At 32.5% G+C, this 20,089-nt stretch overlaps 1 protein-coding gene across 3 annotated transcripts; it reads right to left on the reverse strand.

Moving 5' to 3' along the window:
- Positions 1-3,893: 3,893 nt before the first annotated feature.
- On the reverse strand, positions 3,894-9,293 carry LOC112802740 (WPP domain-interacting tail-anchored protein 2). Of its 3 annotated transcripts, XM_072237851.1 has the most exons (6): positions 8,472-9,083; positions 7,237-7,621; positions 7,014-7,159; positions 5,762-6,894; positions 5,412-5,609; positions 3,894-4,249 (listed from the first exon to the last, which is right to left on the reverse strand). In XM_072237851.1, exons 3-6 carry the CDS (start codon positions 7,135-7,137, stop codon positions 4,055-4,057), a joined length of 1,650 nt encoding a protein of 549 aa, XP_072093952.1. In that variant the 5' UTR covers positions 7,138-7,159; positions 7,237-7,621; positions 8,472-9,083; the 3' UTR covers positions 3,894-4,054. The 3 variants fall into 3 exon arrangements, with proteins under 3 accessions (XP_072093952.1, XP_025701870.1, XP_025701869.1); XM_025846085.3 differs by having other exon boundaries at positions 5,408-5,609; positions 7,014-7,621; positions 8,472-9,293; XM_025846084.3 differs by having other exon boundaries at positions 7,014-7,621; positions 8,472-9,263.
- Positions 9,294-20,089: the final 10,796 nt, after the last annotated feature.

A 20,089-nucleotide genomic window follows, 5' to 3' on the forward strand; every position in this document is an offset into this window, starting at 1 on the left:
TAGTTGTGCGTACGCGTGAAGTGATGCGTACGCATGATCTCCTTGATTCATCAAATTCATGCGAATGCATACAATGTGCGTATGCATGCTTGTCTCTGGTTGCAACATTTGTGCGTACACATGACTGCCATTGGACGCATTTCTCTTGCGTTGCACAACAAAGCTTTCAGGGGCCTTTTCTTCATTCTTTGGCCTCCAAAAGCGTGCCCTTCATAGTGTATCCTTTTCCAAAGTGCCTTCTACTTGAAAGTGTGTCTTAGCTCTTTTTATTCTTCTTTGGTCTTGTCTTGCTTGGTTTATCTCCAAAATCTTCTGAAACACATTATTCAATGTATTAAACATATTCTTTGCTAATCTATGAGTTTATAGCTTAAAAAGAAATAAAAACTATTGAAATATAGATGAAATTGAACAAGGAAAACTATTAATGATGCAAATGCATCAAAACATCAGATTCTATCTCTGCTAGGTCTACAAAGAAAAATAAAACAGTCACTTTTGCGGCAATTCTTTGCTTTCGCCTACAGAAAAGGATGGATAAATCTCCATTAATTCTAAGATCAAAGAGATTATTCTAACAATTTTTGGTGGATGCCTACACAATGGTGAAATCAGAGAGGTTAAAATTCTTTAGGTATAAACAACTACAGTTGAGGGTTGATAAATACAAATGTCTGCATGAAAGTCTTATAAACGAGGATGTAGATGCTACAACGCTTGGTAAAAGAATCATTCTTCTCAGTACTTTTACTGGTGGACACATGATGAATAATTGCAAAGATGCATTTGCGATTTGCAGATATGAAGGATATCTTAGCTATTTTATCACTATGACCTATAACCCTAAATGGGATAAGATAAAGAGAGAAGTGACTCCCATTGGATTGAAGGCAGAAGACTGCCCTAATATATTGTGTCGAGTTTCCAAAATCAAGCTTGATGGTTTAATTGATGACCTAAAAGAGAGAAAAATCTTTGGTAAAATTTTGGGATGTAAGTCTGTGTCAATGCAACACCTTATTAAAATCTTATGTTTTAGATAATATTTTACTCATTTGTCATTTTCAATTTTTAGATGTTTACATGGTACATGGTTCATGGGGTCTTCCGTATAACAAGAATTCACTTTGCATGAAGAATGGATCATGTTCAAAGTTTTATCCCAATGAGTTTAGGCAGTGAACACTTATTGATGAAGCTGAATTTCCCAAATATAGGCATACTGATAACGGTCGAACTGTGATGAAAAAGGAATATGTACTAGACAATAAGTTCATTGTTCTGTATAACTCAGAATTGTTGCTCAAGTTTGGGTGCCACATAAATGTGAAATACATATGCCAAACGAGTTCTATTAAGTATCTATTTAAGTATGTACACAAGTGCAATGATTGTGTAACAACTACCCTATAAAATGTTGGTTATTCATTAGAAGCCACACAAGTTGTTGACGAAATTAGGAATTACTATGATTGTAGGTACATTTTGGCATATGAGGCAATTTGGCATTTATTTGGATACGAAATCCAAGAGAAAGAACTATTTGTGATTAGACTTCTATTCCATTTGGAGGATGAGCAACCTATGATTTATAATAAAAATTCTAATGTGATGGGTATCGTCGAAAGAGTAGTATCTCATAAGTCCATTTAGGATGAATGGTGGTGATCATGTCATACCCCTATGCTCGAAGTCTGACTTATGCTGAGTTTCCAACCAAGTTTGTTTGGAAGGATGATGCTTCGAAGTGGTTTCTTCGAAAGCAAGACTTTGCAATTGGAAGGTTGACTCATGTACCTACAGGTAATGATTAGTTTATATTCAATTTTGTTCTTATTGTTTGATGATTTAAATTTAAAATCATAACAGCATGCACCACACATCCACTTTATTTGATTTATCTACATTGAAAAACAAATGTTCAAATAACTTTCAAAAGTTATAATGTAATGCTCTATAGATTATACAATTTTATCATTGTTCTCTATTTTATAGAAAAAAATAATTTTATATGCATGTGTAGCTACATAATAATTGAAATCGTGTAGCCTAATCCATTTAGCAACTTAGAAGTGGGGTTTTAACTAATTTTTTTGCAACAAGTACCGAAGAACATTACCAACGGCTTTTCTTGAATACTCAAAGAAGATGTATGAATTTTCAAGATATAAGAACAATAGGAGGAACAATTCATGCTACTTATAGAGATGCATGCTTCACTCTTGGACTCTTGCAAGATGATAGAGAATTCATGGATGAAATTAAGGAAGCAAGCTCGTGGGCCTTAGGATCATAGTCAGGAGGTTGTTTGTCATTCTACTAACATCCAAAATCTCAAGACCAGAGCATGTCTAGGATAGATGTTGGCATGAACTCTCAAATGATATTTTGTATTGACAAAGAATCATGATGAATATGAGAGGTGAGTTTTTATTAACTACAATTATAAAAGTCCTTCATGATTGATAATTTTTAAATTAATTGAATTTTTACAGTACAATATAATATACAGAGTTAACTATGTCAGATGATGAGATTAAACAGTTGTGCTTAATGGATATAGACAAGATCTTACATTCTAGTGGTAAGACCTTGAAAGACTATCCTCCTATGCCTTTAGCAACTGAAGTTGATAGTTCTTTGTTAATCAAAATGGTTATCAAGGAAGAACTAAACTTTAATAGGGATGAGTTCAAGAAAAATGCCTCCGTTGAAATTTGTTCAAGGGGTGATATTGTATTAACCGCTGCTTCAAGTGACATTGCATCTTTACTTATTTCCAATGGAAGAACGTCACACTCATGGTTCAAAATACCATTGAATATAACTGAGGATTCTATATGTAACATCAAACCTGGTTCCCCTCAAGAAATGTTGCTATTGAAAGCCAAACTTATAATTAGGATGAGGCTCCAATAGTTATTAGGTACTACTATGAAGCACTTGATAAATGCTTGGGTGATATCATGAGGTTTTTCTCCAATGTATAACAAAAATTTGCCCTTTGGAGAAAAAGTGGTTGTACTAGGGGAGACTTTAGACAAATCTTTCGTGTCATTTTACAAGGATCGAGACAAGATGTCGTTCATTCAACCGTGAATTCGTCTTACCTTTGAAAGTTTTGTCAGGTGCTCAAACTAACAAAAAATATGAGACTCTATAGAAAAATATGGAGAGTCAACTAGATCTCTATGGTCCTGAATTATTGAATAACATAAATTGCTTTGGTTTGCCTCCACATAAATTAATACTCAAGGTTGGTGTTCCGGTAATATTACTCAGGAATATTGACCAATATAGTGGTCTTTGTAATGGTACAAGGCTATAAGTTAGAAAGCTTGGAAATCATGACATAAAATATGAAGTCTTAACGGGTAACAACATTTATCATATTGCTTTGATTATGGTACCAACAAATGAAACTGTCATAGTTAGATTTTAGCGAAGACAGGTCCCCATAATAATATCTTCTACTATGACAATTAATAAGTTTCAAGGACAAACTTTATCTCATGTTGGATTGTACTTGCCCAAACCAATCTTTACACGTGACCAACTATATGTGACACTTTTAAGAGTTAAGAGCAAGAGAAGTTCAAAAATTTTACTCATGAATCACGTAAAAATATCTGCAAATTCAACCATCAATGTTGTTTATAGAAAAGTCTCTGAAAAAATAGGATTCTAATGTAAATATTTAATTTTATTTTAAATTCTATATTAAAATCAATGAATAATTATTTCACTTTTGAAAAAGTGTAAAATAATGATTACTTACTATTTTCAAGTTAAACTTTGATTTTAATAGTAATTTTATAAATTTTTTGAAATAGTAATTGTTTTGTGTGTGTGTTTTTTTTTTAAATATTCAAAAATATAAATACTTTTTCTACTTTTATGAATTTTCCCAGCACGGTTCATACACTAGTAATAATAATAATATGCTTACACCAACTCTAGGATAGTAGGATCACATGAACAGATATACAGAGCAGAAGCCAAAGGACTTGAGGACAAACCACAAACAAAAAATTTCTACGTCCTACATCATAACTTAGCCATCAAATGAAGCTTTCAAAAGGGAAAACGTTTCATTATCGAATAAGAAGAAAGCTAACACAGAAACCAGTGGAATAATGATCAGTGCCATTAAAAGTATTGTGAAGTTCCTCCATTTAGAGGACTTGCTTGATGATATATATGATACTGCTTGTGTTTCAGAGCTTGCCTCTCCTGCTTGTTCACCCACCTAATAACAGAAACCAAAACATAGGGAAGCTTTAGTATAATAGTATCTAAGGGAAAATATTATATTATGAAATAACGATCACTGCAGTGTGGATGACCTTGGAATTTGTTATTGTATAATGCAAGATCCTAATTTTGTAGTTTCCAATGTAGAAATTAGAAAATAAATATCCTAGGATAAATTACACGGACCTTCCATGAGATTGGGCAATAGTATTACACACCATACCCTCCATTTAAAAATGGACACACTAACCTCCTCTTATATCAAAATTAATATAACACTCAACATCCATATATTTTGTAAAAATGACACTGAACTCTCTTTTAGACATGAGATTGAGTTCCATGACTAATCAAAGGGACCTCAATGTGATTTCTCCAACATACTATTGCAAGAAATCAATTGTGTATTGATTAATGTAGGGCATTTTGCTTCACTGCTCTAAGAATTACCATAGCATCCAAGTATGCTTAAAAGCTCTAAAATACTGTTTTTGTAGTGACCATGCAAACGAAAGGTGATCTGGGAAGAGAGAAATGAAGTAAGCTCCATCATGTTAGCATTTAGCAAGGTTGCCTTCTAGAAGGCTTTGTCGACCATGTTATGTAACATGAAGAGAAGGTAATAATAGAACATAGCCATAGGAATGATGATGACAACGAGGGGAAAATCTGAAGTCCATTGTCAATGCAATTATGCGAACATCTCATTGTAGAATAGAATGAGTCTACAATGGCATACGGGAAGACCTCAACCTTATATTAGCTTTATTGAGTCTACATTGATCTTTCTAAGTTCATTCTCCTATAATGATAATAGTAATAATATTACAGATAAAAACAGCTCAGAATCTACCAGTGTAAAGTAACTTTCAGGGGATTAAAATAAGGATAAATTTATTTCTAGATTTTTATCACTGATTCAAGAGAATATTCCTTGTATGTGCATTGGCTGATAAGTATCATCATTGGTGCCAAAAGATTCAAATATCAGGCAACATGCCAATGGTATTATGTACTAATGGAAATGAATGCCCTGAAAGAACTCCATTGAGTTAATTGACTTGTGCATCAATGCTTTTCAAGGAACTAGCTATGAAGCAGAGCCAATTACAGAACACCTAAATTGAACTCAACTAGTGAAAAAGATAAGTACCTGCCTTGAAGGTGTTATTCAAGGGATCTGCTCCTTCTTCATCAGATGATTTTGTACAGCTACCATTGCTTGAGTCAATGTTGGAATCTTGATCTTCATTTCTATTATTTAGTCCGTTGTTGCAAGCATCTAGAGGGGCGCCAATTTTAATATCCTGTAACTTCTCTACCAGACATTTGTTTTCATTTCTCAAAGCATGTAGCTGCATGAAGAACAATGCCAACAGTTATGATATCATGTTTAGATACATAGTTGAATAATGTATAACTATTTTTTGACACGACCAAAGAAGAGAGAAAGAGAAAGAACTGCAGTAGTAATGACAATTGTCATGTAACTTATTGAAGTCAATACCTGTTTATTGATACGCTCCCTTTCGGCAGCTAGTTGCATTATCATATCCATGATAAACTTGGATCTGGTATCAATTTCTTTGGCACTGGATAATTTTGAATTGCAAGCATGATCCAAAGATAATTTCATGCTGATCATGCTGGACCTGAGGAGATCCAATTCTTTATTAAGTTCTAAGATAGTATTGGATAGCACAATGCATTGCTCTTCAGCACTCTCCTTCTTACTTTCAGCTTTTGAAGCCTTTGATTTTAGCTCTTCAATCAATATTTCCATATCCCATATTGCTGTGTATAACATGTTCTGCTGTTCTTGACTTGCTTCAGAAGATGCCTTTGCATTCTGCAGCTGGCTATCTAATTCCCTTAGTTGCTTCTCGAGTGAACCAACTTTCTTCTCTGCAGCACTTGCACTTCCTTTGTGAAAATTCAGCTCTTCATTAAGTTCCATGTTGGTCTCAGTTAACTGTGTAACCTTTGCTTCTGCAGTCTCCGCCCGATTTTCGGCAATGTCAACACTTTCTTTGAGGGAAACAACCAAATTTTCCAGTTCAATGAGTTGCTCTTGACTAGTTTCATTCTCTGCAATCACAGAATTTAGCCGAAGCTCAAAATCCCTTTGCTCTTCTTCGCGGAGTTTGACCTTTTCCTTTAAAGCCAACACTTCAGACTTCAGCTGCATATTCTCGGCATTACATCTCTCAAGCTTCTCTATAGCGGCATCTTTATCCTTGACTTGTTCGATGAAATCTTGAATTTTGGATTTCAGCTCATTTTCTCGGTGAATAGAACCATTGAGGTTGAACTCAGTTAGTTGGAGGCGCCCCATTAGACCTTTGGAAATCCCCATCAGCACCTCCACGGCATTGTCTGCCTCTAGAAATCTTCCCCAAACTACTTCTGCTGCTTCTTCCATACGAAACGCTACCTGTTCCGTGTAGTGAAGTTTCAGCTTTAGCTCTTCATTTTTCCTCAGCTCCACTAACTTCTTTTCAAGATCTAGCTCCCTCACGAGGGACTTCTCAAGCATTCGAAGAAGATATTTTCGTTGTTCAACCATCTGATCACTGGATTTTACTTTCATATCTATCAGTTGACTGTTTTCCAATAAATTATAGACCCTCTCCATTTTGCCTGTTTACACAGGTGATTGAGAAAAGTGAACAATCATCCAAAACTGGGAAAAGAACTGTTACCACAGTATACAATTTTTGGAAAATAACATAAAATAATTAGCAGAGATTTGAACTTACAATTATCATCTTTTAAAGCAGCAATTGTTTTCTGTAACTGGGTTGACTGCATCTTCAACTCCAATAGCTGCTGCTGAAACTGCTTCATAGATTCTTCACAGCCAAGCAATTTTTCTTCCATCATATGAGAAACTTCTGTCAAATGTCTGCATGAAAATATTTTACGACGGGCATCAACAATTTCTTCCTGCAGAGTGTCCATGAAATTGTCCAGCTCTCTTACCTCTGAATCTAAAATGCCAGACAATAGATCAAACGTCATCGCCCTCTCAAAGAAGTTTGCCAAGATGCAGTCATCCTTCGTATCTATTGCCTCGAGATCATTTTCCCGGGCCAACAGATAAATATAAAGTACATGCAGGTTCATTAGTTTTTCAGAAAAATATGCTAAGCGAAAGTCTATCTCCGTTAAGGCTTGAAGTGCTATCTCCATTTCTTGCATGTCATCTTCTTTAGTTGAGATCCCCTCAACTGAGTAGAGTTTTCTAAAATCGGCATCTGTAGCACATAAGCCTTCTTGAACTTTCTCAGTAGATTCATCCATTACCAACCTTCAATTCTCTTGGTTCAGCAACCAGCAACCAGTTCTGAAGTTTAAAAACAAATTTCTGCAGAAAAAGAAATAGCCATAATTATGGTACTAATACAGTAATACGTGTGCAATTCAACTGCTAAATCAGGTCGATGCCTAGCCTCGATGCACACCAGTAAATGATCCAGTCATAGGGACTGAAGATTTTTCTTGATACATACAATGCTGGTTATTTTACAGGATCAATTAACCAAGTTCATTTCTTTTGCAAATTACATCCATTCACCTTTCATTTGATATCAATTTCAAATTCTTACACATATAGTGGCATTTCATTGCGTCAAGAGATACCAGACTTAGAAAAGGAATGAAACATCCAAAGAATTTGGGTGCATAGTTCGTTTTCTACAAACTACAAGGCATTTTCAATTCCTCCTCTATTCTAATTCATCATCATGTAATCACCAATAAAACAACCACAAACATAAACTTTAGTGTTTGTATCAACCAATTAATGAATAGAGAAGAATCCTACTCTTTAAATAGTTGAATTCTGCTTAAGTTCATCTCAGATGCACTAAGTATGTTAATTAATTTGCCCTTGTCACAACATGCAGAAAACGATCACTTCCACAAACGAAGAAGCATCAAACGCAAACTTGATAACAGAAACCATAGGGGACTTTCGATTTTTCTAACAGATTCAATGTACAATACTACAACAATGAATAATCCTTATGATACACTGGAAAAAATGCCAAAAAATTAACTAATTATACTATCTATAAACATATGTCGCTGAAAATTTAGCTTGCAAACCAGAAGACTTTGTAGAGATTCCAGCAGCAACAAGAAGCATTTAATACATAATAGATAAAGAAAATTAACCAAAAGCTAACATAAAATTGAATTGGGTTCATACATACCTTACTCTAAATGCATCAGGGTCCTCCTAGCTCCCTCAGCAAGAAAAGGATCTTCGAAAAGCAACATGAAAAAAAATCTTCCAGCAGACTCTATCTACCTATTTGTACCTTGAAGTAGCCAAAGGCTTTTTAACTACCACACGTTCTTTCCCCCCAAATTAACGTTACTTAAATAAATGAGTCACCTTGCTTTTATTATTTTTTTCCCCACTCTACAAGGCAAGAGGAAACTAAAAAAAAAAACAAAAACAAATAAATGCACAAACAAAAATGTTATCTTCCTCCCGTGTGGATCGGTGAGGTGGTGGTTGTGGAAGGAAAGAGAAATAGCCAAACAGTGGTCAAAACTCAACAAAAATGGTTAGTGTTAGTGATATGTGTAATGAATTGAATAATCAAAGTGGAACGAAGAGTTGGATTGGGATTTAGGGTTGATCCTTGAATTGTCGATGTTGACTTTAAAATCATTTCACTTCAGTTTTGAACTAAGAGTTATTTTTGAGGCAGAAATGCAAAAACTAAAAGCTAGATAGAGAATGCTAATTTGCAAATTGCGAAAACGGTACAAAGAGTAAACTGTAAAAGGAACAGATCTATCATCAGTAATTCATTAGTACTAATCTGTCTAGTGTCTCCTACTATTATAGCGTAAGGTAAAAAGTTCGGAATCAAGAGTGGAACATGCTGCGAGTTAAAGTGTTGATGTCGTTAGTGGGTCCTGATTATTTTGGTTCAGACTTGAGACGACTTCTTTTTTGAGTTGTGCGTTGTGAGTTGTGAGTTGTGAGTTGTGAGAGAGGTTTATCAATCATTTATTATTGCGGATGCTCGTTATCATGATTCATGATTAAGTACTAACAAATTAAATGCTGCTGCTCTAGATTTTGGGAATTTTTTTTAAATAATTAAAATAAATTAGTTATTATATATATATATATATTATCTATTATATATTATTAATTTTATAATTAAAATGTACTACATCTCACTCTCTTATTATAATTGAAATCAAAATTTTTCTTCCAAAATTAAAGAGTTCTCTCCTTTTTTTCCTCTCTCTTTCTCTAGCTCTCTCGTTCTTTCACCCACCCTATTTCTCTTATTTTTATACTCACTCTATCTCTTTTATATATCATTATTAATAACTAATTATATATGTAACCATATTCTTTAATTGTAATTAAAATTAAAATTAAAATTAAAATATTAAAATTAAATTATAGTTATATTATATTACTAATTTAACAACTAAAATATGTCACGTAATACTTTCTCATTAAAATTAAGATAAAATATTTCCTCCAAAATTAATAAATTTTTTTCGTCTATCATCTTATCTACCTCTCTTTCCTTCTCTAATTCTCCCTATCATTCTCACTCTATATAACTTATAATTTATATTTTATATTACTAATTTAATAAACTACAAAATATTCTTTCATTATAATTATGAAAAAAAAATTTCCTCCAAAATTAACAAATTCACTAATTCTTTTTTTTCTATCTTTCTCACTTTTTTCTCTTTGGATTTTTGGTTTTAAAGGAAATTGATTTGAAAATTTAGAAATTGATGATGAGTTTTGGATCTTGGAAAGGGATGATGAACTTGTTGAGTATTGAAAGTGTGCCCGTCAAGATATTTGTGGGTAAGAATGTTTTTTTTTTAAATAGGATTTCGAGCCTGATTGATTGTGGAAAATGTGTCAGGCACTATATCCTTGGAAAGATAGTGTGCAAGGTACTATATCCCTGAGTTGAATTATGACGGATAACCTTTTCTTCCGCAAGAGTGTGCTAGACACTATATCCTTGGGTTACGCATGCGAGTGTGCCCGACACTATATCCGTGGGTCAATAGTGTGCAAGGCACTATATCTCTGGCATAGTAGATTCTTTGCCGCAAGAGTGTACAGGGCACTATATCTCTGGCGTGGCAAAAAAGCTACATCCAAAAGGATGTATCGAGTTGGCATTTATGGACCGACAAGTAATATCACGAGCCAATAGGATAGATATTCATCATATGCATCTATGTGACGTTGTTTGGGTGTGCATATTGTAATTGGTTTGCTTATGTGAATAATTATGTTTAACTGCTAATTGCTATACTTGATGTAGTTGCTTTGTTTGTGTTTGAACCTCTCTACTTGTGTTTATAATTGAAACTGGTTGGATTGTGGTGAATTGGATGTTGATTGAGTTGTTTGGGCCTGAGACTGTGTTTGATTATATGATGGGTTGGAGGCCGTGATTAGTTTGTATTTTTGGTTTAGTAAAGTATGAAAAATCAAATTGGTTCAGTATAAACTTAATGAACCTATACTTGGAACAGTTTAGTCATTCATACTGTCTAGGAAAACTTTTAATATTTGATACGAAAGGTTTTGGATTTTGAAGAATAAACAGATTTCTCTTTTAAAAAGGATTTCGGATTTTGAAAAGACACATAAGACGAACAACTCACTGTACCTTAAACAATTTTATTTTACGTATCTTATTATATCAATTCTCTAACCCTGTAGTGAGAACCAGCGAAGACGATGTTCTCACTCCCCTACAGGTCTTTTCTCTTTCAGGTTATGGACGACGAAGTTCAAAAGAGCTTATTTCTTTTCTGATTAGACGATATTTTTGTATTATTTTAGTATTTATATTTCTCTCGCCTTTTAACATTTCACAATTTGTAAGAGGGATAGGATTTGTTTTATGTAAAGTTTGTAAGTTAATACTATGTATATGTATGTATATGGTTGTAAGTATGGATTTATGTTTTGTTTTAAATGGTTTTTTCAAAAATACGGTTTAAGTTTTAAAAAGACTTATATTTTAGTATTAAATATTTTAAGAGTCATTGTAATACCCGAGATATCAGAGTGACGCAGCCGAAAGTGTGACATTTTGATAGTTAGGGTGTTACAATCCCAATCTTTAGGACAAATTGTTTATCGACAACACTCGTGGACTGCAAATGAACCGAAATATTATTATAACAACACCATTGTGTAATAACAAATGAACCAAAAATTGTGCATTCTATAAATTCAGAAACTCCTGTAATTTCGGTACATTTATGAGTTAATTGTATCACAATCACTATCTAATTTCGGTGCATTTGGTATCGTTGTCTTCACAATTCAAAACTCTTCTTCCTCCTCCTCATCATCTTCCACTTCGTCTTCTTCTTTTGTCATCTTTTTTTTTTCATCTTTTCCTTTTTATTTCAGTTTCTCAAAATTCTTTTTAATTTATTTTTTTGAGAAGAATAAAACAAAAAAATGAAAAATATCAAACAGAAAAAAGAATAAATAACTGCAATAATTTAAAAAAAGAGAAGAAGAAGCAAAAACAAAACGTAGCAACAATATCACCAATAAAAGAAGGAAAAAGAGGCGCACGAAAAACAAATACAAAGTAGAACGGATTTCGGTTATATTAATAAAGTATATGTGTACACGCTACGTATAATAAAAATAATTTTTATTAAATTTAGTCTAATTTAATTAAATTTAGTTATAAAAAATATTTAAATGTGTAATAACTCTCTAAAAAAAATACTTATGAAACACATCTAATTAGAGTGGGAGACAAATCTAAATGATTTGGGAAAATTAGAAATAAGTAGGGATTCTTTATAGATAACGGAAAAGTATTAATGTAGAATAAATCTGTCCAATCCAACTTTTGTTCCTCAGATACAACAAAGAGTTGACCAAACCCCTCCAAAACGCCTCGTTTCTGCCATAGTTTCCTCTTCTCTTTCATAGGAAGGTTGAAGAACTCTTGCACGCCTATCTTCACATTTTCCACCAATGAGGAGCCGACTCCATGATTAATCAACTGTGGTCGATTGCCACATTAAGTTTCTTGAAGCAAATGATACGATAATATTATCTAGTTAGTGTTAATAGTTGGTTATGAACTAGAGAACTAATTATATAAGCCTTCATCCCAGTATTATTAGTTCTCAGATCACAGTAATCAAAATTCTTTGTCGATGAGCATACCCAATATCCAGAAAATAATTTTGATATTTTTCATTAACTAATATCGATAAGAGAAAATCTTGGAAGCCAGTACAACTAACATTGTAACAAACAACCAACATAAAGAAAAAAAGTGATTGCTCCCATATTTTAAAATTTGTGAAAAAATTCATACCTTGTTTATGTGAACTAATACAATACAGACACATAGCATTATAAATCCCAATTAGTTAATAATTAAATAATTTTAAAAAATTAAAATTTAATGTATTTTAAAAATATATTAAATATTATTTGTATACAAATACAAATATAAATACATACATATATACGATAATCATATATAATTAATTATAGTTAAATGTTATATTTTATTAAAATTAATACAAAAAAACTCTTTTCTATACTCTCATATTTTTCTGCCCAAAACACTAAAAAGTAAATTTCTTCTAACTCAAAGCACTTTACCCTCAATCCTCAGATTTGAATCTTTGTCAGCTACTCTTCTCCTATCGTCGTTCACCTCTCACCAACAACGCCACATCCCTTCTATCTTTCATTCCTTCGTCTATCTCCATCTCCATTACCGCCTATCCCGTCTTTGGCCTCCGTGACCCCAATTCCACCACCCTTGTTTCTGCCTCAATACCAGCGCCGCCGCATCTCGCCACCGTCTCTCACGTCCTGAGCCTCCGTGACCCCTGTGTCCACCTCCTCCGATCCACTAGCGTCGCCGCATCTCTATCACCGTCTCTCACGTCCACATGTGTGACCCTTGTTCGCAGCGCCCGCGTATGGCTTCTCCAATAGCGCCATCGCATCTCACCGTGGCCACTGCATCCGCAATCACTGCCGGCAGCAACCACTTTCTTTCTCCCGAGCCAAGGACACATAGCCAACGGTGACATTAGTTTAGGTTTTTATCCTTCAAATTATTCTATGTAATTATTTTAGATATTATCTGGACTTGTTTTGCTTGCCCCCTCTGTTCAAACCATAAATTGCATTTTGTTGACTCCTTCAAACCATGGGTAATTTTTTATTAGTGGATCAAAACTGTTGCCATGAATACAATTTTTGATCTATAGGTCTATATAGATTGAGATAGACCACCCTTTTGTTTAATTTGTATCTTTTTTATTAATTATTCTTTCAAAATTTTATATTTAGTTCCACGCCAAATTCGGTAATTGGCTTGATGGAATAAAATGATTTGAGAGGCCACCAAAACTATTCTTGCTGAAGCTTGTATATAGGTATCAGATCTCGAAATTACCAAGAACAAAGTACATGAGATTAACCTGTTAAAGTAAACTTTTAGATTATAATTTATTATTTAAAATACATTTGTTTTAGCTTTTTTTTTTACACATTTGTTATAAACATTGTAAGTATTTTAATTAATTATTTTGGTCACTTCAATTGTAAGTGAAAATTTGATTAAGAAGAATGTGATATTAAAGAAATACGGTTCAAGAAAGGGAGCCGACCTTATGTTTCGTTTTATTAATTAGTTGGTGATGTACTGTTTTATTGAGGCATTTACTATAGTACATATATGTAATTGATTGTTCTTAAGATAATAGATATAGCCATATAAAATTTATGCTCTGAATCGTGGTTGAATAAAGCCGAGTTAATCCTACTTCATTTTTGTTTGAAATTTTAGAATTTGACATATCATGAAGCTCGGTTAAGTTTTTTTTATTTTTGTTTGAAATTTCGAAATTTGACATATTATAGTTGTCTAATTTAATTTAAGTTTTTTTTTTTGTATTTGAAGGCAGCTTCATCCTTCCCATTCTTAATTTCTTGTATCTAAATTAATTTGATTGTGTTCGTCTTCCATCTTCCATGTCTATAGATATTTAAAAGATTTTATACTCAGTTTAAGTGGTGTCTCTCCTCGTTATCATGAGCTATGTGGAGATGTTATTGGTTTCAATCCATCACATCTATTGTCAATTTATAAACCATACCCAAATAAAAAAATAAGAAAGTTGGCAAAATTGACTCATTTTTTATACTGGTACTGTACAGAAGAATGCTTGTTTCATTTTCAGTCAGTCAAAATTGACTCATTTCTATAAAGTAGCCTATAAGTAAAACAGGAGGAGCATTGTGGACTACGACTTAATTTTAGGGAAAAGAAAGAGGCTGGGGATCAATTATTTATTTTTGTAACATATTTAACTTAGCAAATATTTAAAGTTATTCACTTTTAAAATTGATTAGTAAAGTATTATTTATTTATTGTCATCATTATTATTAAGCACAATATTATGTCATTCAAGAGTTTTTATCAAAAAAGGTTGGAAAGCTAATTGTATATTATTTACTTAAGTAATGATGCTAATAGTCAAAATATATTTTTAATAAATGTATAATTATTAAAAAATATTTTTTATGAATTTATATTATTTTTTTATATTTAATAAAAAAATTATCACATAATTTCATTAGTATTACTCTTTTGAAATCATTCTTTTGAAAAAATATTCTAGAAATAAATAAATAATTTATGTTTTGAAATTTGAATTGAAATTGATTAGTGTCATATTAATTAAGGGTAAGTATTTTTTTGTCCCTAACGTTTAGAGTCAGAGTCAAAACCGTTCTCAACATAATTTTTTATTTAGAATCATCCTTAATGTTTTATTTTGTATTAAAATCATCATTTTTAATAAAATTTTTAATTTTATTACTAAATTACTCCTATTCTAATAAATAAAAAATTATAAAATTTGAAAAAAAAAGAAAAGAAAAGAACGCGAGGGCGGAGGGGAGAAAGGAAAACGAAAAGGGGGGAGGAAAAGGGAAAAGGGAGAGGGGGAAGGGGAAGGGGGAAGGGGGGACGGCGCTGGCGAAACTTGGAGCCGCCGTCGCCGTTGTCGTCGCCGTCGGGAATCACCATTTACCCTACTTCCAAAAGAAAGGAAGAAAGAAGAAAGGAGAGAGGGGCTGCGACGAGGGAGAAGAGAAGAGGGAAAGGAGATGCGCCGGCTCAGCTAGGCTCGCTGCCGTCGTCGGCCTTGGAGGGAGACCACGCCCTGAGCCGTCGCTGCCGATTCGCGCATGAGTTGTCGTCGGGAAAGCAGAACAACTAAAAGAGGGAGATGCGCGAGGAAGGAGAAACAACGAAGTGCGAGGCAGTGACGGAAGGGGAAGAGGCACGGGCGGCGCCGGTGGTTCTGCTTCGGCTTATGCATCTGCTTCTTCTTCTTCTTTGGCTTCTGCATCTGCTTCCGATTCTGCTTCTGCATCTGTATCTGCATTTTCTTCTGCTTCTGCGTTTGTTTTTGCTTTGTTTTTGCTTCTGATTCTAATTTTGATTTATTATTTTTCTGATTTTATTGTTGTTGTGTGTTGATTTTGTTGTTGAATTTGAATGTGTTATTGTTGGTGTTCTTGAATCTGATTATTAGTATTTGATGGCAGTAAGGGTGGTGGTGGTAGTGGAGTAAGGAAGGTGCTGGTGGTGATAAAGGGTATTTTTGTCCGTAAAAAGTTAAAAGGACGATTTTAATATGAAATAAAACATTAAGAATAATTCTAAATAAAAAATTATATTGGGGACCATTTCGATTCTGACCTAAATATTAGAGAGTAAAACAATACTTATCCCTATTAATTACTTACTGTCATCATAATTATTGATAAACATTAATTAACATTTATTCTCACTAATCAAATATAAAGTAGGAACCTATTAATAATTTAATAAGGTATCTTTAAAGACGATAAAATAAATTAATGTATCTTTAAAGGAAAATAGTTTATTTTCAAAATAAAAAATTATAAAAACATTAATTCTGGGATATAAAAGTAATGGTTTTAATTGTATTATGCCACTAAATATGCATTATGGATCATAATTTAGAAAGGGTGTGAGTAGATTCAAAAATTTGTAATATTTACATACGCGTCTAACTCATGAAATTGAATCTCTACACGTATTAATAAACCATTAATTGAATTGAATTTATCACGCATGAGTCCATCATAATTTTGAGTCATTAATTGAATTGAATTCATTCACATGCATAAGTCTATCATGAAATTGAAACCGTACTTTTAATTTTAGGGTTTTGATTTTTATGAATTTTGTTTTAGAAATTGAGAGTTAGTATTTAAGGTAAACAATTTGGAGTTTTAGATTTAGAAATTTGACATTAGAGCTGAGATTTATAAGTAAATAATTTATGCTATCGTTTTTAAATATGTCCTATTAAATTACTAATACGTCATAACTTGATATATGATTTGAAAAATAAATATTAAATAACCTTATATATAAGAATAATGAGTGATGCTCGATGAAAATTAAGTTTCAAAAGTAAATAACTTCAAATACTTACTACTTCATAAAAATTAAATTAAAAAAAATTAAATTTAAATAAAATTAAATATGTTACAAATTTAATAATATGTAGTAAAGAAATTAAATCTTTTTTTCATGCTAATTATGCTATATTAAAGAACCAAACACAAAAAACATAATTCAAGGCATAAATAAGATAAAATAAGCATAAATTCCATGCCTAGAATTCCTTATAATTTCATATATTAGACAAATAAAAAAGTTACAAATTAGACAACTATGATATGTCAAATTCTGAAATTTCAAACAAAAATGAAAAAGGCTTAATCGAGTTTTATGATATGTCAAATTCTGAAATTTCAAATCATTTTATCCTAGTAAGCCAATTACCGAATTTGGCGTGGAACTAAATATAAAATTGTAAAAGAACAATTAATCTAAAAGATACAAATTAAACAAGAGGATAGTCTATCTCAATCTATATAGACATATAGCTCAAAAATTGTATTTATAACAGGAAGTTTGATCCATTAATAAAAAATTACCCAGCAGGAGTTAATAACATGTAATTTATGATTTGAACAGAAGGTGCAAGCAAAACATACAAATTCAGATAATAGTCAAAATAAGTAGATAGAATAATTTGAAGGATGAAAACCTAACCTGATATCACCGTTGGCTTTGTATCCCTGGCTTAGGAGGGAGAAATAGATTGCTGCCGGCAATGATGGTAGACGCAGTGGCCACGGCGAAATGCGACGACGCTGTTGCCTCAACCCGACGAGGGCGCACTACAAGAAAATAGAGTTATTTTGACACTTTATTTTTTAACACCATAATTAAATGTCAAATTTAATATATATTTTTGACAAATATCACAAATGTCAAATTTTCTATATTTTCTTGACGAAAAATTTGACCGTAAAAAATTACTCCTCAATTTTGACACTCATTTGTTTTCAATTTACTCTACTATTTTTTTTCTTCTTTGGGCTCTGTTAATTTTGACATCACACTGCTCTCAGTTTAGGATTATACTACTCATTCTTTATCTTCAAAATCTTAATTTATTCTTTAGTTTCAAGATCACATCTCATTCTTTGTTAAAAATTTTTGTTGAGAATATTTTATAGTCAATAAGTGTCAAAATAAATAGTATTTTTGACAATTAATAAGTATCACAAAAAATATGTTCTCAAAATTTTCTAACAAATTATTTTTGACAGCCAATATTTATCAAAATAAGATTTAAATTTTTTTCACAATCGCTTATATGTTAAAAATACTATTTTTGACAAAACTTTTATTAACATATTTTCATAGTTAAAATAGTGTCAAAATTTATTTTTTTGACAAATTTTAATTTTCTTTTACACATTATAACCCTAAAAAATAATCTATATTGTTGTAGTGGCGGTGTGAACAAGGGTCATGTGTGGACGTGATAGACTGTGATGGAGACGCGGCGACGCTAGAGGATTAGAGGAGGCGAACACAGGGATCACAAAGACTCGGGACGTGAGAAACGGTGGCGAGATGCAGCGGCGCTAGTGTTGGAGGCGAAAACAGGGGCGGTGGAATCGGGTTCACGGAAGTCAAGGGCGGAATAGACGATGATGGAGAGAGATATAGACGAAAGAATGAAAGATAGACGGAATATGGCGGTGTTGGTGAGCGATGGTGAATGACAATGATGAACAGCGGTGGGGGAGAAGAGTTAGCAAAGGTTCAAGTTTAAGGGTTGAGAGTGAAGTGCTCTGAGTTAAAAAAATTTTACTTTTTACTGTTTTGGGCATTGGAAGGTGAGAGTATAAAAAAGAGTTTTTTTTATTATTATTAATTTTAATAAAATATAACATTTAATCATGATTAATCATATATAGTTAATATATGTATATACCTATTCGTATTTGTATTTGTATATAAATAATATTTAATATATTTTTAAAATATATTAAATTTTAATTTTAAAATTTTTTTAATTATTAACTTACTGGTATTAATAATGCCATGTATCTATATTGTATTAGTCCATATAAACAGAATATAAATTCTCTCATAAATTTTGGAGTATGGAAATAATAACAAAAAAAAAACACTTGAAACTCTAAAATGAGAATATCTAAAACTCAATTAGAAGAAACATTAAAAATTCAAATTCAATAAAAGCTCCTCTTTAATATACTTCATACTGGGCTTATTTGATAGCCGAAACTCTTAAAACTGGCTGTTTGTTATGGTGTTGGTTTCCTAACATTACTATTTTCACAATTATATATTGTGACTGCATCTATAGTTTAAAAGATCTCAAGTAATATGCCTAGACTACACAATTATGTGATTGCAACATTTTCAAATTGTATATACCTACCAAACTACAATCCAATTCCGTCAAGTCTCTTACTGAGGTTACGATTACTGTTTGATCATTTACTTTAATTTTTGTCCATGATACAGACATAACTACTAAGATTGCTGCTAATATAACACAATTTAATTTACCGCTCAAATAATCTCACTACAATATAGTAGAGAGGTAGTGATGTTTCAAAACCTGGAAGCAACCCCATTCTTCGCAGGCACGATCCAGCTTCTCTAGCTCGGTTTTTCGCCTTCACCTTTGGAAAACAGTTTGTTGAGGTCAATGATTGGAATTAGGGATGGCAAGCGGAGAAGTCTGCTCCGTCCCGTCCCGCCAGAAGCCTACTCTTTGGCGGGCTGGTCCTCTCTGTCTCGTCTAGTGAGGCGGTTCTAGAATTCCATCCCATTCCATCTAATTGCGAACTGGTGGGTTGGTGGACTAAACCCGTCAAAGCTCTTCTTTTTTTTCTTTTTACTATTAACTATTAAATAATATATATAATTTAACAATCATATTAATAAATTTATAATTTTTAAATAATTTTTTATGTTCACAAAGATTAAAGTCTTTTTAATTATAAATATCTAATAAACATAATTATAAACCAAATTTTCAACCAAAACATAATTATAAATATTGTCTTTAAAATAAAATAAACAAAATTCAAAACATAATTATAAATATTGCCTTCAAAGCAACATAAACATAACCCAAAACACTCAATTTCTCAACTTTGGTCTTCATACTCTTGTAAGTTAAGTTGGGGAAGTTGGGTTTGGCTAAAAAATTGTAAAAATACCCCTTGTCAAAAAAACTAAGGCCGGCGGAGAAACTTGTTCTGCTCCACCGAAACCCATAGTTTAAGCGGTACGAGTTAGGCAGACTTTTGTTCTTTGAAGGTCCCAATTTTTTAGCCTGATCCACTTTTTTTGGCGAGTTACGCGGGCCGATC

The sequence above is a fragment of the Arachis hypogaea genome, chromosome 5, assembly GCF_003086295.3.
Source record: "Arachis hypogaea cultivar Tifrunner chromosome 5, arahy.Tifrunner.gnm2.J5K5, whole genome shotgun sequence".
Lineage (NCBI taxonomy): Eukaryota > Viridiplantae > Streptophyta > Magnoliopsida > Fabales > Fabaceae > Arachis > Arachis hypogaea.